The 26,650-nt window shown below is 45.1% G+C and overlaps 2 protein-coding genes across 4 annotated transcripts; one reads left to right on the forward strand and one right to left on the reverse strand.

Annotated features, from left to right (window-relative positions):
- The first annotated feature begins 42 nt into the window (after window positions 1-42).
- On the forward strand, window positions 43-8,929 carry LOC132777577 (uncharacterized). 3 transcript variants are annotated; one of them, XM_060779938.2, is made up of 2 exons: window positions 43-389; window positions 6,302-8,929. In XM_060779938.2, exon 2 carries the CDS (start codon window positions 6,303-6,305, stop codon window positions 7,653-7,655), a length of 1,353 nt encoding a protein of 450 aa, XP_060635921.2. In that variant the 5' UTR covers window positions 43-389; window position 6,302; the 3' UTR covers window positions 7,656-8,929. The 3 variants fall into 3 exon arrangements, with proteins under 3 accessions (XP_060635921.2, XP_060635920.2, XP_060635922.2); XM_060779937.2 differs by having other exon boundaries at window positions 43-154; XM_060779939.2 differs by lacking the exon at window positions 43-389 and adding an exon at window positions 413-544.
- Window positions 8,930-14,709: 5,780 nt separating this feature from the next.
- On the reverse strand, window positions 14,710-23,253 carry HES7 (hes family bHLH transcription factor 7). Its single transcript, XM_060782984.2, has 4 exons — window positions 23,143-23,253; window positions 19,977-20,072; window positions 17,515-17,602; window positions 14,710-15,796 (listed from the first exon to the last, which is right to left on the reverse strand). The coding sequence occupies exons 1-4, from the start codon at window positions 23,182-23,184 to the stop codon at window positions 15,360-15,362; spliced, it is 663 nt and encodes a 220-aa protein (XP_060638967.2). The 5' UTR covers window positions 23,185-23,253; the 3' UTR covers window positions 14,710-15,359.
- Window positions 23,254-26,650: the final 3,397 nt, after the last annotated feature.

The raw sequence follows: 26,650 nt of genomic DNA on the forward strand, positions 1-26,650 counted from the left end.
GGTGGAGCTTCCTCTGACCAATAGCGCGCCGCGCTTGGCTCTTCATTTGCATTTCCGGTTCTATTTTCCCGCGGGGCTCATTCTGAGAACAAAAGGAGACCGTCTCTCGCTTTACCCTATTGAGTTGACTGGGGGAGGGAGTGCGCATGCGCAGGTGATTGGACCCAGAAATCCATTTATTCCAGCCTTTTAAACAATTTCTTTCTTGATTTTTTGCAAAAAGGAGAAAGAGATTGATCATGCTGCGAGCATCCAGCAACTGACCATTTCTCAAATAGCAAATAATTCTGTTTTTTCTTATTTTCCCTCTATTTTCCCTTGTATTTTGCTATTTTCTCAATGCCCTAGCCCTCTTTGGAAGCTGATCTCCCCACTGGCTGACATAAAAGGTGTGTTTATATTCGACTAAATGAATAATATGTTGCAAAAATAAGGAATAAGATCATGGGAATATATCTGCACCTTTCCCTATATATATATATATATATGTATATAGGGTTGACTATAGCTCCTTGCAGAGTATATTGCTCAACAAAGACTAGCTGTGAGTATTATATTATTTTTGTTTCGTAGATATTATATTTCTCTATGTATGGTTTAGAATTCATGTCACTATATATATATATATACATATATATATATATAATATATAGGGAAAGGTGCAGGTTTATAGCTGGCAAAACCTCCCAAAACTGCAAATTAAAATGATTATTATTCATATTACTTTAAACTCAGAAGGTTTTGCACTAGAAACACTCTAAATTATGTCCTAATAAGTCATAATTCTAATCTGAAATCCATTTTAGTATTGATTTGCTCCTAAAAATCATAACTAAAGGGGGTGTTTAGACTTTGTAAATAATATTTTAATATGTTTTGAATTTTATTTTTTTATCTCTATGCTGTTTTTAAACTGCTTTGGTTTATTGTGCATGGGGAACTATTGTGATGATATAGAAATATTTAATTTACGGTAAATAAATATCTAAGAATCTTAGGATATTGGTGGGATAATGTGGCACCTTCCAAGAAATGTGTTTATTTGCAATTGAGAAATGTATCATTTGTCTGAGGATGCTTGCCATAGATGCAGGCGAAACGTCAGGAGAAATGCCTCTAGAACATGGCTCTATAGCCCGAAAAAACCCACAAGAACCAAATGTATCATTGTTGTGTTGTCACAGTCTTTCATGGCCAGAATCACTGGGTTGCTGTGAGTTTTCTGGGCTGTCTGGCCATATTCCAGAAGCATTCTCTCCTGACATTTCGCCCACAGCTATGGCAGGCATCCTCAGAGGTTGTGAGGCCTGTCAGAAACAAGGGAAGTGAGGTTTATATATTTGGAATAATTTCCAGGGTGGGAGAAAGAACTTTTTTCTGCTGGAGGCAAGTGTGAATGTTGCTATTGGCTAGGTTGGTTAGCCTTGCAGCTTCAAAGCCTGGCTGCTTTTCTGCCTGGGGGAAGGTGTTAGCTGTTGGGAGATGTTATTGCTGTTGTTCATTCAGGCGTTCCGACTCTTCGTGGCCTCATGGACCAGCCCACGCCAGAGCTCCCTGTCGGCCGTCACCACCCCCAGCTCCTTCAAGGTCAGTCCAGTCACTTCAAGGATGCCATCCATCCCTCTTGCCCTTGGTCGGCCCCTCTTCCTTTTTCCTTCCTAGTTTCCTTCCTATAAACCTCACTTGCCTAGTCTCCAACAGACCTCACAACTGAGGATACCTGCCATATATGTGGGTGAAACATCAGGAGAGAATGCTTCCAGCATCATACTTTTCTCTAAGCTTTCCTTTCTTCTCATGATGTGGCCAAAGGACTTCATCTTGGCCTCTACTATCCTTCCCTCCAATGAGCAGCCGGGCTTTATTTCCTGAAGTATGGACTGGTTGGATCTTCTCGCAGTCCAAGGCACTCTCAGAACTTTCCTCCAATACCACAGCTCAAAAGCATATCTCTTCCTTCGCTCAGCCTTCCCTAAGGTCCAGCTATCACATCCGTAGGTGACTACAGGGAATACCATTGCTTTAACTATGCGGATCTTCGTTGCCAGTCTGATGTCTCTACTCTTCACTATTTTATCGAGATTGGTTATTGCTCTCCTCCCAAGTTTGTTTCCTGTCTAGAATTCCTCTGTTTATTTCTTTTTTAAGTGTTGCTCTTTATTTATATATCTGTGGAATAAAGTCCAGCATGGGAGAAAGAACTCTTGTCTGTTGGAGTCAAGTGTGAATGTTACAATTGGTTACCTTAATTAGCATCTAATAGCATTGCAGCTTCAAAGCCTGGCTGGTTGCTGCCCAGAGGAATCCTTTGTTGGGAGATGTTAGCTGGCCTTGATGGTTTCCTGCCTGGATTTCCCCTGTTTTTGGAGTGTTGCTATTTATTCACTGTCCTGATTCTAGAGTTTCTTAATACTGCTAGCCAGATTTTGTTCATTTTCATGGTCTCTTCCTTTCTGTTGAAATTGTCCACATGCTTATGGATTTCAATGGCTTCTCTGTGTAGTCTGACATGGTGGTTGTGAGAGTGGTCTAGCATTTCTGTGTTCTCAAATAATATGCTGTGTCCAGGTTGGTTCATAGGGTGCTCTGCTATGGCTGACTTCTCCGGTTGAAGTAGTCTGCAGTGCCTTTCATGTTCCTTGATTTGTGTTTGGGAAATGCTGCTGCATTTGCTAGTCCTTATGAAGACCTGTCAACAGCTGCATGGAATAGGGTAGACATCTGCAGAGATGAAATTATCCCTCTTGTCCTTTGCTGAATGTAGCATTTGTTGGATTTGTTGGAAACAAAGATTCCCCCAGGCAGGAATCAGCCAGGCTTTGAAGCTGCAAGACCATTCAGTGCTAATCAAGATGGCCAATTGCTACATTCACACTTGCTTCAAACACACAAGAGTTCTTTCTCCCACCCTAGACATTGTTCCACAGATATGTAAACTTCACTTGCCTAGTTTCCAACAGACCTCACAACTGAGGATGCCTGCCATAGATGTGGGTGAAACGTCAGGAGAGAATGCTTCTGGAACATGGCCCGAGAGCCTGGAAAACTCACAGCAACCTATTATTATTATTATTACAGTGATTCCGGCCATGAAACCCCTTGACAACACATTTATGTCATTCTTTTTGACTTCACCCAAACATTTTATTAAAATAATATTATATAGGATCAAATAGTTGAAAATACATTAATAGGTCATAGAAGATGAATTCACATTAAAAGGGGGGAATTGGGGGAGAAGGTCGAGGTGATGGATTTGCCAATATCTGAACTTTTGTCAACATGGTTGTTTACATGAATATTATAATATATTGGTTTGTACTCAAAGGAAGGTGAAATGCAACTAATAAAGGTTTAATTACTATTTTGCTTGAAGAGAGGAGAAGTCAGTTGTGTGCTTAATATTTTCTCTTATTTTTGCTTTTTATGTGTTTTAAAAAGGGACATTTTATTTGTTAGTTTTAGTTGGCAGAAATGGTGGAATATTTAATGGACATAGTTTAATCCCCTAAATATCAATCCCTATAGATTTTCCTCATCTTTTTATCCCCTTTTTTCTATTCTTTTTTTACTTACTTGCTTAGGCGATCCCTCGTTGTCTGAGTAAGATTGTCTTCCAAGTTCGGTGTACTGGGGGTGGGTTTGTAGGTGGCTGTGGAGCCCTATTCTTGATCGGCATCTTCTTCCGCAGTGAGGGCATTGGTTTCCAGGTGGAAGGCGGTCTTGGTCAGGGTTGGCTTGACGTGCCTTCCTCCTGGCACGCTTCTCTCTTTCACCCTCCATTCAAGCCTCATTGAATTCTGCAGCACTGCTGGTCACAGCTGACCTCCAGCTGGAGAGCTCAAGGGCCAGGGCTTCCCCATTCTCGGTGTCTATGCCAGAGTTTTTAAGGTTGGCTTTGAGCCCATCTTTCAATCTCTTTTCCTGTCCTCCAACATTCCATTTTCCTTTCTTGAGTTCAGAGTAGTGCAACTTCCTTGGGAGACGGTGGTCAGGCATTCGGACAACGTGACCAGTCCAGTGGAGTTGCTGGCGGAGGACCATCGCTTCAATGTTGGTGGTCTTTGCTTCTTCCAGTACGCTGAAATTTGTCCACCTGACTTTCCAAGAAATTTGCAGGATTTTCTGGAGGCCGCACTGATGGAATCATTCCAGGAGTTGAGTGTGACATCTGTTGACAGTCCACATTTCACAAACATATAACAGGGATAGGAGGACAATAGCTTTATAAACAAGCACCTTGGTATCCCTACGGATGTTCTGGTCCTCAAACACTCTGTGCTTCATTGGGAAAAATGCTGCACTCACAGAGCTTGGATGGTGTTGTATTTCAGAGTCAATGTTGACTTTTGTAGAGAGATGGCTGCCAAGGTTGCGGAAATTGTCCATATTTTCCAATATTACACCATTAAGCTGTATTTCTGGCATTGTAAAGCACATCTGAATAGTCAAAAACTAATAATTTTGAAAAATGAGGATGCCTGCCATAGATGCAGGCAAAACGTCAGGAGAAAATTCCTCTAGAACATGGCCATATAGCCCGAAACCCACAAGAACCTAATTTTGAAAAAGTTTTTTTTCCTGGCAGTCACCTGTAATTTTTCCTCTGGCCACAAGAGGGAGAAATAGCACTGCTGATAGTTGAAGCCCATTGAGAAGATTATCTGCTCTCTATTGCAACCTTATTGGAGAACAGCCTCATTCTGGGGGTCTTTCTAGAAGCAGAGAATTGTGGGAATCTTGTCATCCAAGTCATGGCAATGAGACAAAGAAAGGACATAAATTATCTTTTTTTAAAATCAGGGAAATTTCTTCCTGCCCAATCAATTCCCTGCAGTTGTTTTTAAACATGTGTTGGAGCATTGCCACACTCAATATGAATCAATAGTATGATACGGCACCTTAAAAAGCCAATGCAATTCTAGGCTGCATCAATAGGAGTATAGTGTCTGGCCTTGGGTCCAGGAAGCCATAGTCGCACATAATTCTGCTTTGATCAGATTGCACACTGTGTCTAGTTCTGGGCACAAGAGTTCAAGAAGGAGATGGACAATCTGGAAAGAGTCCTGAGAAGGGAAACCAATGTGGTCAAAGGTCTGGAAAGCAAGAATTCCTCTGAGGAGCAACTTAGGGAACTGGGAAGTTTCAGATTGCAGCAAAGAAGCCTCAAAGGGAACATGAAATCCATGTTTACATATTGGAAATAATGTCCCAATGAGGAGAAAGGGGCAAGCTTATTTTCTACTGCTCCAGAAACTAGAATTGATTCAAATGACAAGAAAGAGATTCCACATAAACATTAGAAAGAACTTCCTGAAAGTAAAAGCTGTTCAGCAGTAAAATATCCTTGAGCAAAGTTTTTGAGCAAAGGCTGGATGAACATCAATCAGGAGTGCTTTGATTGGGCGTTATGGAGGACAGAATAGGATTTAGTTGCCCTTGTGTTGTCTTCCAATTCTTGGATTCTATGATTCTCTGAATACACTGCATTAAAAAAGTAGTGGAGTCTCATTTCCTGGAGGTTTTTGAGCAGAGGCTGGATGGGCATCTGTCAGGAGTGCTTTGATTGGCATTATGGAAGACAGAATAGGATTGGTTGGCCCTTGTGATGTCTTCCCATTCTTAGATTCTATGATTCTCTGAATACACTGCATTAAAAAAAGTGGTGGAGTCTCATTTCCTGAAGCTTTGGTAGCAGAGGCTGGATGGGCATCTGTCAGGAGTGCTTTGATTGGGCATTATGGAGGCGAGAATAAGATTAGGTGGCCCTTGTGATGTCTTCCAATGATTGGATTCTATGATTCTCTGAATACACTGCATTAGAAAAGTAGTGGAATCTCATTTCCTGGAGGTTTTTTTGCAGAGGCTGGATGGGCATCTGTCAGGAGTGCTTTGATTGGGCATTATGGAGGACAGAATAGGATTGGGTGACCCTTGTGATGTCTTCCAACACTTGGGTTCTATGATTATCTGAATACATTGCATTAGAAAAGTAGTGGAATCTCATTTCCTGGAGGTTTTTGAGCAGAGGCTGTATGGGCATCTGTCAGGAGTGCTTTGATTGGGCATTATGGAGGACAGAATAGGATTGGGTGACCCTTGTGATGTCTTTCAGCTCTTGGATTCTATGATTCTCTGAATACACTGCTTTAAAAAAGTAGTGGAGTCTCATTTCCTGGAGGTTTTTTAGCAGAGGCTGGTTGGCTATCATCTTCCCGTATAGCGCAAGGAGGCCCTGGGAGGTCTCTTCCAATGCTATGACTCCGTTAAATTTATATTGTTCTCTCTCCCTCCTTTCCAGCATGGATCCCACCCAGAAAGAGGCTGCTATCTTGTGTGTCGTTCAGTCGGGGGCGCTGATGATGGAGTATCTCAGGGCTAGCGGCGAAGCATCGTCGGCCGCCGCTTCTAGACGCCGGTGGGCATTCCTCCATTCGCTGGGCCAGCGAGGATGCGAGGAAGACGAAGAGGAGGAGGAAGAGGAGGAGGAGGAAGAAGAAGAGGAAGAAGTGGAAGAGGTGGTCTTGCTCTCCCGGCAGGCTTCCACCGCTGGGGTTCGTCGAGGCGGCCGCCTCCGTTCGGTGGAGCGGCGCTTCTGGGCTCGGCCCCGGAGCACTGAATGGTGGGACCGCACTGTTTTGGAAACGTGGGATGACTCTCATTGGCTGCAGAACTTCCGCATGCGCAAAGCCACCTTCCTGGAGCTCTGCGCACGGCTCTCCCCGGCCTTGCAGCGCCAGAAGACGAGGATGCGTGTCCCACTGAGTGTGGAGAAGCGGGTGGCCATCGCCCTCTGGAAGCTGGCCACCTCAGTGTGCTACCGCGATGTGGGCAACCAGTTCGGGGTGGGCCGCTCCACCGCCGGCTCAGTGGTGCTGGAAGTGTGTCGCGCCATCCAGAGAGTCCTGATGCGCGCCACGGTAACGGTAGGCGGCAACCTGGCTGAGATATTGCGCGGCTTCCAGGAGATGGGCTTCCCCAACTGTGCCGGAGTGGTGGGCACTACTCACATGCCCATCCTGTGCCCACCACACCAGGCGGCCGAATACGTCAACTCCAAGGGCTATTACTCCATGGCTTTGCAAGCTTTGGTGGACCACCGGGGAAAGTTCACCCACCTCAGTGCCGGCTGGCCGGGGAAGACTCACGAAGCCAAGATCTTCAACAAGTCCACCTTGTTCACCAAAGGCCAAGAAGGCACCCTCTTCACCCCAGGGGCAGTTGACATCAACGGGGTGTCCGTGCCCAGGGTCATCTTAGGTGGGCCGGCGTACCCTCTGCTCCCGTGGCTGATGGTGCCTTACACGGAGGAGCTGGACAGTGCCAAGGAGGCCTTCAACGCCACCTTGAGCCGATGCCAGGAGCCCTTGGAGGAGGCCTTCAGCCGGCTGAAGGGACGGTGGCGCTGCCTGACGGGGCGCAACGACTGCGCAGTGGAGAACCTACCCCGGCTCATCTCGGCCTGTTGTGTCCTCCACAACATCTGTGAGGAGAAAGGGGAGGCCTACGAGGAAGCCTGGGAGGCCGAGGCTAAGCAGCTGGCCGCCACCTTTGAGCAGCCCCTCCAGCGCCCGGACGCACGCATCAAACCAGCGGCGCGGTCCGAGAGGGTCAGAGAAACCCTGTGCGCCTACATCACTGCTGGCACCGTGTGAAAAGGAACCAAAGGAAGTGGAAGCCATCTGAAATGGAAGAGGTGGACATCTAACCTCTTGGATACTTTCCTTCTGACGCAAAGTATAGGCCAACTTCAGCTCACCAAGTGTTTTGGACTTCAACTCCCATAATTCCTAATAGTCTCAGGCCTCTACCTTTTCCACCTCAAGGCCTGAGGCTGTTAGGAATTGTGGGAGTTGAAGTCCAAAACACCTGGAGGGCCCAAGTTGGCCCATGCTTACCCTAAAAGACATTGGGAAGCAGCAGACGTGGTTGAGATGGAATATTGATCTTCTTATCGGGTGAAATTCAGGACCCAATCTGCCCTCAGTGATCAATTCTCTAAGAAAACAAGAACTTCTCTCATTGTTTTTCTAAGTATGGAGTTGCCAACGGCGGCCATATTTTTAAAGACCCTATGGAAGCGGTGCTACACAAATCTTCGTCTTCAAAACGGTTGTATAGGTAGAATATCCTTTGTATTGTCGAAGGCTTTCATGGCCGGAATCACTGGGTTGTTGTAGGTTTTCCAGGCTATATGGCCATGTTCTAGAGGCATTTTCTCCTGACGTTTTGCCTGCATCTGTGGCAAGCATCCTCAGAGGTAGTGAGGTCTGTTGGAAGTAGGAAAATGGGTTTATATATCCGTGGAAAGACCAGGGTGTGACAAAGGACTTTTGTCTACTGGAGCATTAAAAAACTCAAAAATTACAACAGCAAAACAACAGAGAGTAAACAATCAGGCACATCAAATCACCTCTCAAAGAAAGATTCCCCCAGGCACTTCCAAGCCATTAAATGCTAATCAAGGTGGTCAGTTGAAACATTCACACCTGGCTCCAGCAGACAAAAGTCCTTTCATAGAATCATAGAATCAAAGAGTTGGAAGAGACCTCATGGGCCATCCAGTCCAACCCCCTGCCAAGAAGCAGGAATATTGCATTCAAATCACCCCTGACAGATGGCCATCCAGCCTCTGCTTAAAAGCTTCCAAAGAAGGAGCCTCCACCACACTCCGGGGCAGAGAGTTCCACTGCTGAATGGCTCTCACAGTCAGGAAGTTCTTCCTAATGTTCAGATGGAATCTCCTCTCTTGTAGTTTGAAGCCATTGTTCCGCGTCCTAGTCTCCAAGGAAGCAGAAAACAAGCTTGCTCCCTCCTCCCTGTGGCTTCCTCTCACATATTTATACATGGCTATCATATCTCCTCTCAGCCTTTGTCCCACCCTGGTCTTTTCACAGATATATAAACCCATTTTCCTACTTCTAGCAGACCTCACTACCTCTGAAGATGCTTGCCATAGATGCAGGTGAAACGTCAGGAGAAAATGCCTCTAGAGCATGACCATATAGCCCGGAAAACCTACAACAACCCAGAATATCCTTTATCCGAAAGGATTTTATAATTCTCCAAGTTGGGATTTTATAATACATCCGTGTAGGTACTGTAATGAGATATCATGGAGATGGCATCCAGCTCCAAAAGCAAATGTTCGTTTAGGTTTCCTTATATACGACACAGGCCATTTTGTACGCAATGTTTTTAAATAATTTTGTGCATGAAGCCAATTGTGTACATTGAACCATCGGAAAGCAAAGGCTGACAGTGTTGGGACTTCTGGATAAGGGATGCCCAAACTACAAATTATTCCCTTGCTAAGAGTGCATCTACACCAGGCATGGGCCAACTTGGGCCTTCAGGTGTTTTGGACTCCAACTCCCACCATTCCTAACAGCCTCAGGCCCCTTCCTTTCCCCCCTCAGCCGCTTAAGCGGCTGAGGGAGGAAAGGAAAGGGCCTGAGGCTGTTAGGAATGGTGGGAGTTGGAGTCCAAAACACCTGCAGAGCCCAAGTTTGCCCATGCAATCTACACAACAAAATGAATGCAATTTGGCACCACTTTAGTTGCCATGACTAAATGCTATGGAGTCATGGGAATCGTCATTATTGAGCAGAGAAGGCTCAAGACCTGGTTAAACTACAACTCCCAGGTTTCCATCACCTTGAGCCACAGCAGTTAAAGTATCAAGTTGCATTCATTCTACAAAGTAGATGCACCCAGGGGTTTGCAACCAGGATTGGCCAATGCCGAGCAAACCAAAGTCAAAAACAATAGTGTATATTTAGACTTTTGGAGTGTTTTCGTTTCAGTGTGTGATGGGAAGGGAAGATAGAAGGAAGAAATAGGGCAGAAAAGTAGAGTGAATATGTCTTTGTTAGTACTTTTTTTGGTGTGATGTTAATGCAACCGTTCCTGAGGCTTCTTTTAGAGTAGCCTGGGCAACTGCAAAGGACTCTGTGTTTTGGGATTGCATCTATATTGTCGAATTAGTGCTGTTTGATACCACTTAAACTGTCATGGCTCAAGGCTATGTAATCCTGGGGTTGCAGTTTGATTAATCATAATAAATAATAATTTATTATTATCTATATAAATAAAAATGTAATGTTAGTTCGTGCTACCATCAGAACTCAAAAACCACTGGGGGAATTGACACGAAATTTGGACACAAGACACCTAACAGTCCAATTTATGTCCTCCACTCAAAAAAATTGATTTTGTCATTTGGGAATTGTCGTTGCTGGGATTTATAGTTTACCTACAATCAAAGAGCATTCTGAACTCCACCAATGATGGAATTGGGCCAAACTTAGCACACAGGGCTCCCATGACCAACAGAAAAAACTGGAAGCGTTTGGTGGACATTGACCTTGAGTTTGGGAATTATAGTTCACCCACATCCAGAGAGCACTGTGGACTCAAACAATGATGGACCTGGACCAAACTTGGCACAAATACGAAATATGCCCAAATATAAACACAGATGGAGTTTAAGGGAAATAGACCTTGACATTTGGGAGTTGTAGTTGCTGGGATTTATAGTTCACCTACAATCAAAGAGCATTCTGAACTCCACCAATGATGGAATTCAACCAAACATGGCATACAGGACTTCCATGACCAACAGAACACATTGGAAGCATTGACCTTGAGTTTGGGAGTTGTAGTTTACCTACATCCAAAGAGCACAGTGGGCCACAGCAACGCGTGGCAGGGGACGCCTAGTTGTAATATTATCATCATATTGTTGTTCATTCATTCAGTTGTTTCCAACTCTTAGTGACTTCATGTTCCAGCCCACACCAGAGCTCCCTGTCAGCCGTCACCACCCCCAGTTCCTTCCAGGTCAAGCCAGTCACTTCAAGGATCCCATCCATCTATCTTGCCCTTGGTCGGCCCTTCTTCCTTTTTCCTTCCATTTTCCCCAGCATCATTCTTTTGGTTACTACTTGGTCCTTATACAGATTCCTCAGGAGAGAGATAAGGTGATTTGGTACGCCCATCCCACCAAGAACTTGCCACAATTTATTATGATCCACACAAAGGCTTTAGAATAGTCAATAAAAGAGAAATAGATGTTTTTCTGAAACTCCCTGCCTTTCTCCATTATCAAGCGGATATTGAGTCATCATAGAATCATAGAGTTGGAAGAATCCTCATGGGCCATCCAGTCCAACCCCATTCTGCCAAGAAGCAGGAAAATTGCATTCAAACCACCCCAAGAGATGGTCATCCAGCCTCTGTTTCAAAGCTTCCAAAGAAGGAGCCTCCACCACACTCCAGGGCAGAGAGTTCCACTACTGAACGGCTTTCACAGTCAAGAAGTTTTTCCTAATGTTCAGGAGGAATCTCCTTTCTTGTAGTTTGAAGCTATTGTTCCGTGTCCTAGTCTCCAGGGAAGCAGAAAATAATCTTGCTCCCTCCTCCCTATGACTTCCTCTCACGTTTTTATACATGGCTATCATGTCTCCTCTCAGCCTTCTCTTCTTCAGGTTAAACATGCCTAGCTCTTTAAGCCTCTCCTCATAGGGCTTGTTCTCCAGACCCTTGATCATTTTAGTCGCCCTCCTCTGGACACATTCCAGCGTGTCAATATCTCCCTTGAATTGTGGTGCCCAGAATTGGACACAATATTCCAGGTGTGGTCTAACCAAGGCAGAATAGAGGAGCAATATGTTTGTTGTTTAATTGTTCATTCACTTCCAACTCTTCGTGACCTCATGGACCAGCCCATGCCAGAGCTTCCTGTTGGCCGTGTCCACCCCCAGCTCCTTCAGAGTCAAGCCAGTCCCCTCAAGGATCCCAGCCATCCATCTTGCCCTTGGTCAGCCCCTTTCCTTTTTCCTTCCATTTTCCCTAGCATCATTTTCTTCTCTAAGCTTTCCTTTCTTCTCATGATGTGGCCAAAGCATCTTGGCCTCTACTGTCCTTCCCTCCAATGAGCAGCTGGACTTTATTTCCTGGAAGTATGGACTGTTTGGATCTTCTCGCAGTCCAAGGCACTCTCAGCATTTTCCTCCAGCACCACAGTTCAAAAGTGTCTGTCTTCCTTCACTCAGCCTTCCTTATGGTCCAGCTCTCACATCCGTAGGTTACTACAGGGGATAGCATTGCTTTGACTATGCGGACTATGATGTCTCTACTCTTATCTTATCGAGATTGGACATTGCTCTCCTCCCAAGAAGTAAACGTCTTCTGATTTCCTGGCTGCAGTCTGCGTCTGCAGTCATCTTTGCCCCTAGAAATACAAAGTCTGTCACTGCTCCCTTGTTTTCTCCCTCTATTTGCTAGTTATCAATCAGTTTGGTTGCCATCATCTTTATTTTTTGGATGTTTAACTGCAACCCAGCTTTTGCTCTTTCTTCTTTCACCTTGATTAGAAGGCTCCTTAGTTCCTCTTCACTTTCAGCCATCAAAGTGGTATCATCTGCATATCTAAGGTTATTCATGTTTCTTCCATCAATTTTAACTCCAGCCTTGCATTCCTCAAGCCCTGCACGTCGCATGATGTGTTCTGCATACAAGTTGAATAGGTTGGGTGAGAGTATACAACTCTGCCGTACGCCTTTCCTGATCTTGAACCTGTCTGTTGTTCCATGGTCAGGTCTTATATATTATATATATTATAACTATAATCATGATATATTATTATAATAATTATTATAATCAATAATAATAATAATAATAAAATATTATCATCAGCACTTCTTGGCAAAGAAGGCTGAAGACCTTGTAAAACTACAACACCCATGATTCCACTGCCTTGAGTCAAGGCAGTTCCAACTGCATCAATTCAACAGTGTAGATGCACCTCTGCTCTTTCAAAGGAGATGAATCTGTAAAGGAAAGCAACATTAAATGGACAATGCATGGTGGCCACAATACTCGTTGTAAAGAATGAGTTCTTACACAGGTGTTCAATGGAGAAATGTAATTTTTATTAAATTATGCACGCAAACCTAATCATGCTTTAGTCCCATTGTAAGCAATAGGACCCTGAAGCTATGAAGGGTGCACCATTGGCTTCAATGGGACCAAAACATCTGGGATCCTGTAGAGTTGAAAGGAAGTTAGTATTCAGCAACACCAAGCAAAATAAAGAATATAGTTCCAAATACAAGCTGTAATTAAAGTTTAATAATAATAATAATAATAATAATAATAATAATATCTGAAAGTCTGGATAGAAAAGGCTGAGTAATTGAAACTGTGTAAAAGACAAAAGACTTGACTCTTTATTTGTATATATTTGCAAATACGCCAATATAGAAGTTAAAAGTGGATCATTTTTTTACTCATCCATCCTAAAGTAAACCATTTAAATACTACAGGCAACTATATGTCTCCTAATGCATAAAATCCTTGTATATTGTATTTGGTATCTTAATAGAAATATATTCCTAGGGTCAAAAAAAATCACCAAAAGGATATCTTCTCTTATATACAGGCCAAAAAATAATACATTCGATTAAAGTAGGATATTGGAAATTTGAGATCATGATTCTTTATTTTCCTACAGGTTACCAATGCCTTTCCTTAGAAATTTGGTGGGAAAAATTGAACATGTTAAGCTTTTCTCGTCATAAGGCATGATTGCAAATTCTGGATTTCTCTGTACTACGCATCTCGTGGAAATAATGCAAGCATCTCTCCTACTTCCAAGTGATCCTGTACTTACCTGCAATGCCCTTTCGCATAGATGACGGTGCACCTATACTATAGAATGAATGCAGTTTGGCCCCACTTAACTGCCATGGCTCAATGTTATGGAATCTGGGAAATGTAGTTTGTCAAACTACAACTCCCATGAAGCCATAGCATTCAAGTTGGGTCAGACTGCATTCATTCTATGGTGTAGATCAGGCATGGGAAAACTTTCTAACTTGGGAGCCACAAGCTAGCACTCCGTCCGTAGAGGACTGACTTCCTGGTGACAGAAGGAATGAAGGGAAGGAAGGGAACGATGGAAGGAGATAAAGGAAGAGAGGGAAGGAAAGAAAGAAGGGCAATGAAAGGAAGGATGAAAGGGTGGAAGGCAAGGAAGGAAGGGAATCAGGGAGGGAGGAAAGGAGGAAGAAAGAGAAGAAAGGAGAAATAGAAGGAAGGAGGAAGAAAAGACAAGGGAAGGAAGGAGGAAGGAAGGAGAAAGCGGGAGAGGGGAAAGGGAGGAGGAAAGGGAAGGAACGAAGGGAAGAAGGGAAGGAAGGAGAAAGAGGGAAGGAGGAAGAAAAGATTAAGGAAGGAAGGGAAAGAGGAAGAAAGGAGAAAGTGGGAGAGGGGGAAGGAAGGAGGGAGGGAGGAAGGGAGGGAAGGAGGAAGGAAAAAGAGGAGGAAGGATGAAAGGCAGAAAGGCAAGGATGGAAGGAGAAAGAGGGAGAGATAGAAGGAGGGAGGAAAGAGAAGAAAGGAAAGACAAAGAAGGAGGAAGGGAGGAAGGAAAATGAGAAGGAAGAAAGGAAGAGAAGGATGGATGAAAGGAAGGGAAAGATAAAGGAAAGACAAGGAAGGAAAGACAAATGGAAAGAAGGGAGGGAGAGAAGGAAGGACGAAAGGGTGGAAGGAAGGAAGGAAGGAGGGAGGGAGGGGAGGAGGGAGGGAGGGAGGGAAGGAAGGAGGAAGGAAAGAGAAGGAAGGAAGGATGAAAGGGTGGAAGGGAATGGAGAGAGGGAGAAAGAAGGAGGGAAGGAGGAAGAAAAGAGAAAAGGAAAGGGAAGGAAAAAGAAGGAAATTAGGATAGGATGATGAGAGAGAGGAGGGCCCAATAAAAGAGTCCGAGGGAGCTGCATCCAGCCCCGGGTTTGCCCATACCTGGTGTAGATGCAACCTGAGATGCAGATTTATATTGTTTTGGAGCTGTGGGGACTGTCACACTGACCTTTCATTTCTTTAAATATAGAAGAGGGGGAAGCAAAGCAACACTTAAGCATTGATGCTACTAAAATCACTAGCATTGTAGCCTAAATTATGAAGTACTAAGGAATCACCTATATATTTTTTAATTGAGTGCATCTACATTATAGATTTAATTCAGTTTAGCACCACATGAACTGCCATGCTCAATGCTTTGGAATCCTGGGATCTATAGTTTGGCAGCCTTGTAAAACTACAGCTTTCAGAGATCTGTGGCTTTCAGCCATGGCAGTTCAAAGTGATGTCAAACTGCATTGATCTGACATTGTAGATGTGCCCTTTGAAAGGAGTGGGCTTCCTTTTGGGTGGGTGCATTACCATTATGGTATATATATGTATATATGCATCACCAAATCACCCTGCTATGTAACCCAAAATAAGATATATATATTTATTATTACTTTAACTTATGTACAAAACAAAGAGAAGCTTGAACAGAAGTAGATGACAACTTAGGGCCAAGGGCGCCAGAAAGCCGGTGGCGGCGGGGGAATCCTTTTGTTTGCGTTGGCATTTCCTTCGGCCTCCCTTTGCCGACTCCCATGTTGTCCTGCACTGCAGCAAGGAGGGTCTGGATTCGGGCGCAATGGTTCGGGTTCGTTCCAGATCTTCTGGGGCGAAGAGAAGGCTTCTGGAGTCCTCGGCGGAGACCCCGAGGAGGAGGAGGAGGAAGAGGAGGAGGAAGGACTTGGGGAGAAGGCGTAGTAGTAGTTCCAGTCTTGCAGTTGGGCTTCAGGTTTGGAGGCCAAGTAGAGATGCAAGGTGTCCAGGAGGTGGCTCTGGACCGAGGGGTGGGCTTGCTGAAGGAAGGCCGCCAAGCCCAGGAGGCACTCCCGGAATCCCACCCGGAAGCAGGTCTGTAGGGTCCGGTCTTCAGAGAGGTCGGCTCCTGGCAGAGTGGAATTAAGAGAAAGCCGGGGAAGAAGGCTGGTCAATCTACCACCGTGGACTGGAGAACAATCAAGAGGGTTGGCTCTGGTCTCTAGATGGGTTGGACTACAATACACATGGGATACCTCCTGGTGGTGGAACAAATTGGTTCTGTCTAGATGATATGGACTACAATGCCAATGGGACATCCCCATGTGGTGGAGCAATGTTTGGACTACAATACCCATGGGACACCTCCTGGTGAAGAAGCAATCTAGATGGTTGGCTCTAGTATCTAGATAGGTTGGACTACAATGCCAAGGGGACACCCCCTGGTAGTAGAGAAATGTAGATGGTTGGCTTTGGTCTCTAGATGGGTTGGACTACAGTGCCCATGGAACACCTCCTGGTGTGGAACAAATTGGTTCTGTCTCTAGATGGGTTGGACTATATTGCCCATGGGATACCATCTGCTGGTGGAATAATGTAGACGGTTGGCTCTGGTATCTAGATGGGTTGGACTACAATGCCCATGGGACACACCTTGGTGGTGGATCAATGTAGATGGCTGGCTTTGGTCTCTATATGGGTTGGACTACAGTGCCCATGAAACACCTCCTCGTGGTGGAACAAACTGGTTCTGTCTCTAGATGGGTTGGACTACAATGCCCACAGGGCACTCCTGCTGGTGGAATGGTTGGCTCTAGTCTCTAGATGAGTTAGACAATGCCCATGGGACACACCTTGGTGGAGGATCAATGTAGATGGCTGGCTTTGGTCTCTAGATGGGTTGGACTACAATGCCCATGGGACATGCCTTGGTGGTGGATCAATGTAGATGGTTGGCTCTGGTTTCTAGAAGGGTTGGGCTACAATGCCCATGGGACATGCCTTGGTGGTGGATCAATGTAGATGGTTGGCTCTGGTTTCTAGAAGGGTTGGGCTACAATGCCCATGGGACATGCCTTGGTGGTGGATCAATGTAGATGGTTGGCTCTGGTTTCTAGAAGGGTTGGGCTACAATGCCCATGGGACAACCCCTGGTGATGGAACAACACATGTGATTGGTTCTAGGCTTGCCTCTACACTGTTGAATTGACACAGTTCAAGACCCCTCGAACTTCCATGGTTCAATGTTGTAAGACTGTGGGAATTATAGACCTGCAGCTTCCAAGATCTTATAGCCTTGAGCCATGACGATCAACATGGTGTCAAACTTCATTCATTCCTTCTACAGTGTAGGAGATCCTGCAGGATGTTTCTATAGCCAACTTCCACCAAAAAGCTGTCCATAGAATAGTGCTGGAAGACTTTGAATATTCCTAGAGAATCTTTGTAGCCAATTTCCACCAGAAGTTCTCCATATAATTAAGCTGGAGAACCTCAAAATGCTTAGAGAAGTGTTCTCCTTCTCAATGTTGTGTTTTGTCCACTTTCACATGTCCCTCTGAGATAACTACAGTACCTGTGGGTCCCAGAAGATGGAGTCCTTCTTTCACACACACACAAAAAAACATGCCTGTCCCATGGACATTCTCCCAAATGATACCTCCTCCCATTGAGCATGCTACTTCCAATGGGTTCTGGGTGCAGTAGTCCCTCCCTCCCGCACAACCCACTTCTGTTTACCTTGTTGGCAGGGCTGCCCCTGGGCCAGCGGTGGCCGTCCCAGCCCGGGTCCCGGTCCACACCTGCCCACACCTGCCCCCTCTCCCCCGCCATGCAGGTCGCTTGTACCCTGGGACTTGGCAGAGGCCATCTCTCGCAGGTAGCCCACGGCAATCTCCAAGATCTCAGCTTTCTCCACTTTGGGTTTCTTCAGAGTCTGTTGGAAAAAGAGGGCCCAAGAAGGTGGCTGAAGCGAAACGCATCACTGGGGAAAGGACAGGAGCTGGGCCGGCCAAACCAGGGAGCCCTGGCCAAGGAAGGAAGGAAGGAAGGCAAGCGTTGGGTTCAGCTGTAGGGTTGCACCTCCCAGAATCCCCCAGCTAACACATCCCCATGCACAGCCAAGCCGTCTGCCCTATGCTGGCTGAAGGATACTGAGATTTCTAGTCCATGAAAAGGAACTTCCCCAGAGTTAGTCATCCTATCTGATCTGTGCCAAGTGAGAAACAGGACCACTTTGGGACTATGGCTGCCATTAGTCAGGCTAACACATCCCCAGAGTGGCAATTCCAGGCATGGGCAAACTTCAGCCCTCCAGGTGTTTTGGAATACAACTCCCACAATTCCTAACAGCCTATTGGCTGTTAGGAATTGTGGGAGCTGTACTCCAAAACACCTGGAGGGCTGAAGTTTGCAGGTGTTGGGACTTGTGGGAGTTGTAGTCCAAAATACCGGGGGGGCAAAGTTTGCAGGCATTGGGAATTGTGGGAGTTGTAGTCCAGAACACCTGGGGGGAAAGTATGCAGGTGTTGGGAATTGTGGGAATTATAGTCCAGAATACCTGGAGGGTCAAAGTTTGCGGGTGTTTGTAATTGTGAGAGTTGTAGTCCAAAACACCTGGGGCGCAAAGTTTGCAGAAGTTGGGAATTGTGCAAGTTGTAGTCCAGAATACCTGGAGGGTCAAAGTTTGCAGGCATTGGGAATTGTGGGAGTTGTAGTCCAAAACACCTGGGGGCAAAGTTTGCAGGTGTAGGGAATTGTGGGAATTATAGTCCAGAATACCTGGTGGGTCAAAGTTTGCGGGTGTTTGGAATTGTGCGAGTTGTAGTCCAAAACACCTGGGGCGCAAAGTTTGCCAGTGTTGGGAATTGTAGTCCAAAACACCTGGAGGGCCGAAGTTTGCCCATGCCCAGGCTATTTCATGCTAGCCGAAGGGTTATCACTATATAACACAATTTTTGTTCCTTGGTTGTTAATGTCATCTCCTAATTGGTTCTGTCATAAAAACATGGAAAACGTTTCTTAAACTGCAAAAACTTTGTTTCTGTGGGACATCTTGCAGCACATTTTGCTATAGTTTTTCAATAAGTATCTCACAGAGTTTCAACCAATGCAACATTGTCTGTGGCTGACACAAAAACAAAGTTTCTGTAGTGTAACAACTACTTTCAAAGTAAGTATCACACAATGAAACAGGAAATAACACTTTCAAACCAGGAACAGATTTTTTTTTCAAATTTTGTTACGTAGTGCCATGGGCTTTCGAGTCCACAAGAAGGAAATTTCACATTATATCCTCCCTGTCTTTTCTCTCAAGAGGATTACTTTGGGACTACAACTCCCATTATTCATGCTCACAAGGGAGGGAGTCGTGGGAGCTGTAGTCCAGGGCTCAACTGGAATAAGGCTCTGAATTGTCATTTCTGGGAGGGATGTAACAACTTTCCTACATTCCTCAGCCAGCATGCTTACTTGGGGATTCTGGGAGTTGTAATCCCAAAAGCAGTCCATTTCCAGAGCTTTAGTTTTATCCACTCTTGAAAGTTTCTCCTTCATGCTCTTATGGGGGAAGACTTCTATGCAAGTCACAACCTTGCACACAGGTTGGCCATAGTATAAACTATTTTTTTAATGTTTTCTTCTTAGGAGACCAATCTTTTGCCTTTAGGGAGAACTATATAGCCCTCCAGATAGTGTTTGACCGCAACTCCCATCTGCCCTAGTGATCATAACCCATAGAGAGGAATGTTTGGAGTTGAAGTAAATATTTCTGGAGTATTTCTGGAGGTCTCCAGGCAAAAACAGCCAGGCCACCTCTATGCAGATACCCTCACTGATTGACTTTGCAGCTGCAAGGCTACTCAGTACTTTTCAAGCTTGCTAATTCTGCTCCATTCCCACAACCTGGGTCTAAAATTTTCTCTCCTCCCAGTGCTATGATAAACCTCTCAAGGCTGTACAGTACTACTAACTCATTCTTATTGGGGAGTCCCGGCCCAAAGCTGGACAAGACAGGAATAACCATAAAGAATACCTGCTCAAGTATCCAAGGCCACCTGTGTGCCTTTTTAAAGGTACCACACCTGGGCTTGCCATGCCTTTAACCTTTGTCAGGAACAGAGCAATAGCTCCACCTGCTGGCAGGTAAAGAAATTAATGCACAACACACTTCAAGGTACTCGAAGGAGGTTCAATGAACTCTAAGGCATCCTAGGATGGGAGAATTTGGGTGGGGTGGGGGGCATTGGGATGTCCTATGTGGGACATGTAAGGGTTGGGGACCCAAATGATAGGAGGCCCCATTTACTGACCTGGCAGTGAGTCCTTTGGAGAAGCAGCAGGCGCAGTTCCTCCAGGCTCCGGTTGATCCGATCCCTCCGGCGCTTTTCCACCAAGGGCTTCAGCATCTGGATAGACAAACAGATGTGGGGTGACCCCTGGATGGGGGTGGGCAACGACTCCAACCCAGGTGTGCAGCATAGGGCCCCATCTGCACTGCCCTATAATGCGAGTTGCTTTGAACTTGATTATATGGGTCTATACCAGGCCTGGGCCAACTTGGGTCCTTTAGGTGCTTTGGACTTCAACTCCCACCAGTCCTAACTGCCTCAGGGCCTTTCCTTTCCCCCCTCAGCTGCTTAAGCGATGAAACTAGACTGCTGACATAGGTCACACATGGGGCTTCCCTTGTTGACTGTGCAAAATACAAAATCGGTTAAGTGGTACCTGAGGCTGTTAGGAATGGTGGGAGTTGAAGTTCAAAACACCCGGAGGGCCCAAGTTAGCCCATGCCTGGTCTATACTGACCATATAATACAGTTCCACACGAATATAATGCAGTTCCACATAGTTAAACTGCATTGCATGAGTCTACATTGATCATATAATACGGTTCCAAGTTGTATTATATGGCAGTGTAGATGGGACCATATATAGGTAACTGGGGCCATATATAGGTAGTTATATGGCAGTGTAGGTGGGACCGTGTATGTGTGTGTGTGTATATATGGGTTAAGGTTTTCCCCTGACATTAAGTCTACTTGTGTCTGACTCTGTGGGGTGGTGCTCATCTCCATTTCTAAGCCGAAGAGCCAGCATTGTCCATAGACACCTCCAAAGTCATATGGCTGGCATGACCGCATGGAGTGCCATTACCTTCCCGCCAGAGCAGTACTTATTGATCTATTCACATTTGCATGTTTTTGAACTGCTAGGTTGGCAAAAGCTGGGGCTAACAGCGGGAGCTCACCCCACTTGCTGGATTTGAACCGCTGACCTTTCACTCAGCAAGTTAAACAACTCAGTGCTTTAACCTGCTGCACTACCAGCAGGTCCATGTATATATATATGTATAGTGCAATTCAGAATAATTCAATTTCCATCACTAAAACAACTTAAATGGTACAGGAGGGAGGTCTTCATGACTATATGCTTCTGAGTCTTGGTAGGCACCAGTACAATAGTGCAATGGCAGAGAAAGTGGAAGACACTGTAAAACTACAACTCCCAGGATTTCTCTAGCATTGAGACCTGGCAATTAAAGTGGGGTCAAACACAGTGTCAATGCAGAGTGAAGGTGGAGGAAGAGGTTATGCAGGTTTACAGCTCCTGAAAGTCCTCCAGCCTAGGAATTCTGAGTTTTGTCGTCCAAAATAAAATACTTGTTTAAAAAGAGGGAAAAAGTAAAGGATATCACAGGAAGTTGAAGATGATGCCAATCTCTTTGCCTCGCTTTTTCTCATATTGACTCAACATAGTCCCTCCTATACTCCTTCCACCCTGGCTTTACTATGCATCTCTTTAAAAGGATTGTTTCCCTCCATGAGAAGGTTAATCAGGCCCATCTACACTGCCATATAATACAGTTTGAAACTTCTTTTTATGGCCATTGTAAACTCATATAATGTATTTTAACTGCCATATGTAAAGCCGCCTTGAGTCCCTTTCAGGGTAGAGAAAGGCAGGATACAAATAGAGTAAATAAATACATAAGTAAACTGCATTGAACTGCATTATAAGGCAGTGCAGATGAGACCCAAATCACTCAGGCCACTAGTTCCTTGGATAGGGAACATGTGGTTTGGAATCACCTTGATTAGTCCCAGCTTAGAGTAGACCAGCCATGGGCAAACTTTGGTCCTGCCTCCAGGTGTTTTGGACTTCAACTCCCACAATTCCTAATAGCCTACTGGGAGCTGGAGTCCAAAACACCTGGAGGGCCCAAGTTTGCCCATACCTTTTGCAGATGTACCCTAGGGCAGGCCATTTTGGAGACGGATGAAAAAAATACCTTGAATCCTGTTGGTGTGAATGTTATTGTTATTGTATGTCCTGCAGACTTTTTACAAGATTTTCTAGCAATAATTTGAATATGTTTTACCACAAAACCTTGCAAAAAGTCTTCAGGGGGATTTGCCATTGCCCTCCTCTGAGGCTGAGAGGATGTGACATGCCCAATGGGTTCCTATGGCAAAGCAGGGAACAGATGCATCATTTCCAGAATCCTAGTCCAGTGCCCAAACTACTCCAGCGAGCTGTAACAGCCAGTAGGCTGTTAGGACTTGTGGGGGTTGAAGTCCAAAACTTCTGGAGGGAGGGCAGAAGTTTACCCATGTTGTAATAGTTGAAAAGCAGTTGAAAAATTGGGATGGCTGAGTTGAAGTCCAAAACACCTGGAGGGCCAAAGTTTGCCCATGCCTGGAGTAGACCCATTGAACGAATGGCTGGATGTGTGCCCACAATTAATGTTACCCCAGGTTGCCAAATGCTACCCCAGGTTGCATATACACCAGTTATGGGCAAACTTGGACCCCCAGGTGTTTTGGTTTCCAACTCCAACAATTCCTAACAGCAGAGTGGCTGTTAGGAATTGTTGGAGTTGGAGACCAAAACATCTGGAAGCATCAAATTTGACCATGCCTGATCCATGCCATAGAATTAATACAGTTTGCCACCACTTTGGCCATGGAAACCCATTGGGAAGCCCTGGGCAAGTCACGCTCTCTCAGCCTCAGAGGCAAAACAAATATATACTTCTGAATAAAATCCTCCCCTCTTCAAGAAGTCACACAACAACAATAACACTCAATGTATTGTCGAAGGCTTTCATGGCCGGAATCACTGGGTTGTTGTAGGTTTTTTTGAGCTATATGGCCATGTTCTAGAGGCATTCTCTGCTGACATTTCGCCTGCATCTATGGCAAGCATTCTCAGAGATAGTGACCTCACTACCTCTGAGGATGCTTGCCATAGATGCAGGCGAAACATCAGGAGAGAATGCCTCTAGAGCATGGCCATATAGCCCGAAAAAACCTATAACAACCCAATAACACTCAAGTTGGAGAAACCAACATGATTCAAGGGAGATTTCTATCTTATACCTTATGCATTGCCAGTCCTAGAAAAAGTCCACCCTCCCAGTCTAAGGTGTCCCCAGGACAGCCCCCCTCTGCTTCTTTTTGGGGGGTCCCCAGCTACCTTTCTCACCCCTCCGGGTTCAGCGCTGTCTGTGGTCACCATCCTTTGCTCCTCTGAATGTCCTGGCCTCTTCCTCGCAGGACTGAGCTCTCTTCAACTGCTGGCCTGGAGGGTGGGCCACACGTGACCAAGGCCAGCCCCCTATCTCCCCCTCTCCAAAAAAAACCCCACTCCTTTTCATCCCTCCCAATTTCTTCTCCACCCCCTAAAATCCCCTGCAGAGGTGTGAAGAAGAGCAAAGCCATCCCTCCAAGATTGTGGTGGGACACATGGCTAGAGATGTCCTTTTCTCCTTTTCAAAAGGACTGGGTTTGAAAAGCAGAATTACAAAGGAAAAAAGAAAGAATAGAACAGTAGCAGGGGAAATGCACACTTGCATGCTTCTCTGTAATGCCCTGCTGTGCCTGCCACATGTGGGACTCTACTTCAGACCACGGTGCCAAAGGCTTTGCCAATACAAGATGATTATTTCTAATCCAGAGCTTTCCCAGCTGTGTGTCACAGCACTTGCGTGTGCCGGCACCCATGCGTAGGTGTGCCACATGAACCAGACTTTCTGTATATATTTCAGATTGCAATATCAAAAATATGTAATATGATTTTACATAGGATTTGTGCTACATTAGAATAGTAAAGACACATATCATCTGAACATGAGGAAGAACTTCCTGACTGTGAGAGCCGTTCAGCAGTGGAACTCTCTGCCCCGGAGTGTGGTGGAGGCTCCTTCTTTGGAAGCTTTTAAACAGAGGCTGGATGGCCATCTGTCAGGGGTGATTTGAATGCAATATTCCTGCTTCTTGGCAGAATGGGGTTGGACTGGATGGCCCATGAGGTCTCTTCCAACTCTTTGATTCTATGATTCTATATCACTTAAGTTAAAAAAAAGTAAAAAATGAGACCCTAGTGGCACAATCGGTTAAACCCCTGTGCCAGCAGGACTGCTGACTGACATATCAGAGGTTCAAATCCAGGGAGAGTGCGGAGGAGCTCCCTCTGTCAGCTGTACGGCCATGTTCCTGCCTGTATGGATGCCTACCATAGATGCAAGTGAAACGACAGGAGAGAATGCTTCTGGAACTCAGCCACACAGCATGGGTTGTTGTGAAAACTCACAACAACCCATGTTTAATACTGTTTTAATATTTATATATGTTAAATTGTATTGCAATTCTTTTAATTTTTGAGTCATAGAATCATAGAATCAAAGAGTTGGAAGAGACCTCATGGGCCATCCAGTCCAACCCCATTCTGCCAAGAAGCAGGAATATTGCATTCAAATCACCCCTGACAGATGGCCATCCAGCCTCTGTTTAAAAGCTTCCAAAGAAGGAGCCTCCACCACACTCCGGGACAGAGAGTTCCACTGCTGAACAGCTCTCACAGTCAGGAAGTTCTTCCTCATGTTCAGATGGAATCTCCTCTCTTGTAGTTTGAAGCCATTGTTCCGCGTCCTAGTCTCCAAGGAAGCAGAAAACAAGCTTGCTCCCTCCTCCCTGTGGCTTCCTCTCACATATTTATACATGGCTATCATATCTCCTCTCAGCCCTCTCTTCTTCCGGCTAAACATGCCCAGCTCCTTAAGCCGCTCCTCATAGGGCTTGTTCTCCTTGTGGAAAGAAAAAATAGGATGATAATAATAATAATAATAATAATAATAATAATAATAAGTCTACATTTTAGATAGAAAGAACAGATATTCTAAACAGATATTCCAAATGAACAGTATCTATAGAATAATTAGAATGTCAATACCAATAATATTAATATTTTTAATTCTCACCCACCAAAGGTTCCAGGCAGGTTACAACACTCACAATAGAATAGATAGAGACATAAATCCATTTAAAAGCACATGGATTGAAAACGATTGTATGTTTAATGTATTGTCGAAGGCTCTCATGGCTGGAATCACTGGGTTGTTGTAGGTTTTTCGGGCTATATGGCCATGTTCTAGAAGCATTCTCTCCTGACATTTCACCTGCATCTATGCCAAGCATCCTCAGAGGTTGTGAGGTCTGAGGATTTGTATGAGGATTTGTATGTTTCTTTATCTGTCTTCTCTCTGTTAAACATCTTTTCATATTTCTGTTTAAAATTCAGGCTTATAAATAGATAGATTTTGTTCCATTCAGAATCTATTGGTTTAATTAAGGCTGAGATAAATGTAAACATTCTGACTGAACATCATTTGAGGAAGTTTGTTTTTTTTTTTGGACTGTCCACATTGGTTGGTACATTGGGGCTGGTGCAGGGGAAGCTTGTGACTGGGAAAAGAAGTTGCTTTCCCAAGCTCCAAAATTGCATGTTGCAAAGTACAAATAGGAATGCATTGAGCTGGCTACAGGTTTTGGCTCGACAAAAAAAGCAAGTGCTGTAGATGCAATCCACCATCTGCAACCTTTTCATGGCTGAGAGAAGAGCAGACTAGACTGTAAGGGCCGTGTAATGAGTTTACAACTACCGGGTGAGGAGGGCCCCCATTTTGGGGAGAGAAATGGGAGGAGGGTCCGGGTTAGGGAAGGAAACAATTCTCACCTCTGCACTAAAAGGGCCCATTTGGGCCTGGTTTTATTGGCAAAGGGAGTTCCCAGCTGCTCACATCTGTGTTACAAGGGGAGAGGGTGGGTTGGGGAAGGGGGTAACTTTGCCCCCTATTCCCTCCCCCACATGGAAAGGATAATTATCCCCAATGCCTTTGTTCAAGTTTCTCCACTTTTGCAGGACGATATTAAAAACATGGTACAATAATAAGGAAAACAATAAGATGAGTTGTTGAAGTCTTTCATAAGTGGAATCACTGGGTTGCTGTGAGTTTTCCAGGCTGCCTGGTCATGTTCCAGAAGCATTCTCTCCTGACGTTTCACCCACATCTATGGCAGGCATCCTCAGGAGTTGAGGGGTCTGTTAGAAACTAGGCAAGCGAGCTTTATATATCTGTGGAATGTCCAGGGTGGGTGCCAAGTGTGAACATGGCCATACAGCCCAGAAACCTCACAGCAACCCAGTGATTCCGGCCATAGAATCATAGAATCATAGAATCAAAGAGTTGGAAGAGACCTCATGGGCCATCCAGTCCAACCCCCTGCCAAGAAGCAGGAATATTGCATTCAAATCACCCCTGACAAATGGCCATCCAGCCTCTGCTTAAAAGCTTCCAAAGGAGCCTCCACCACACTCCGGGGCAGAGAGTTCCACTGCTGAACGGCTCTCACAGTCAGGAAGTTCTTCCTAATGTTCAGATGGAATCTCCTCTCTTGTAGTTTGAAGCCATTGTTCCGCGTCCTAGTCTCCAAGGAAGCAGAAAACAAGCTTGCTCCCTCCTCCCTGTGGCTTCCTCTCACATATTTATACATGAAAGACAACATAATGATAAAATGTCTGGCTGTAAGACTATGAGCTTGACATAGAGATGAAAAATGCAGAGTGTATAAATGGAAGCCTAAACTATAAGAGGTAAGAAAAGATGTGCCATTTTCTACTGGTGGCCTAGCAGGACTCAGATGAT

This window comes from Anolis sagrei, chromosome 6, assembly GCF_037176765.1.
Source record: "Anolis sagrei isolate rAnoSag1 chromosome 6, rAnoSag1.mat, whole genome shotgun sequence".
Taxonomy (NCBI): domain Eukaryota; kingdom Metazoa; phylum Chordata; class Lepidosauria; order Squamata; family Dactyloidae; genus Anolis; species Anolis sagrei.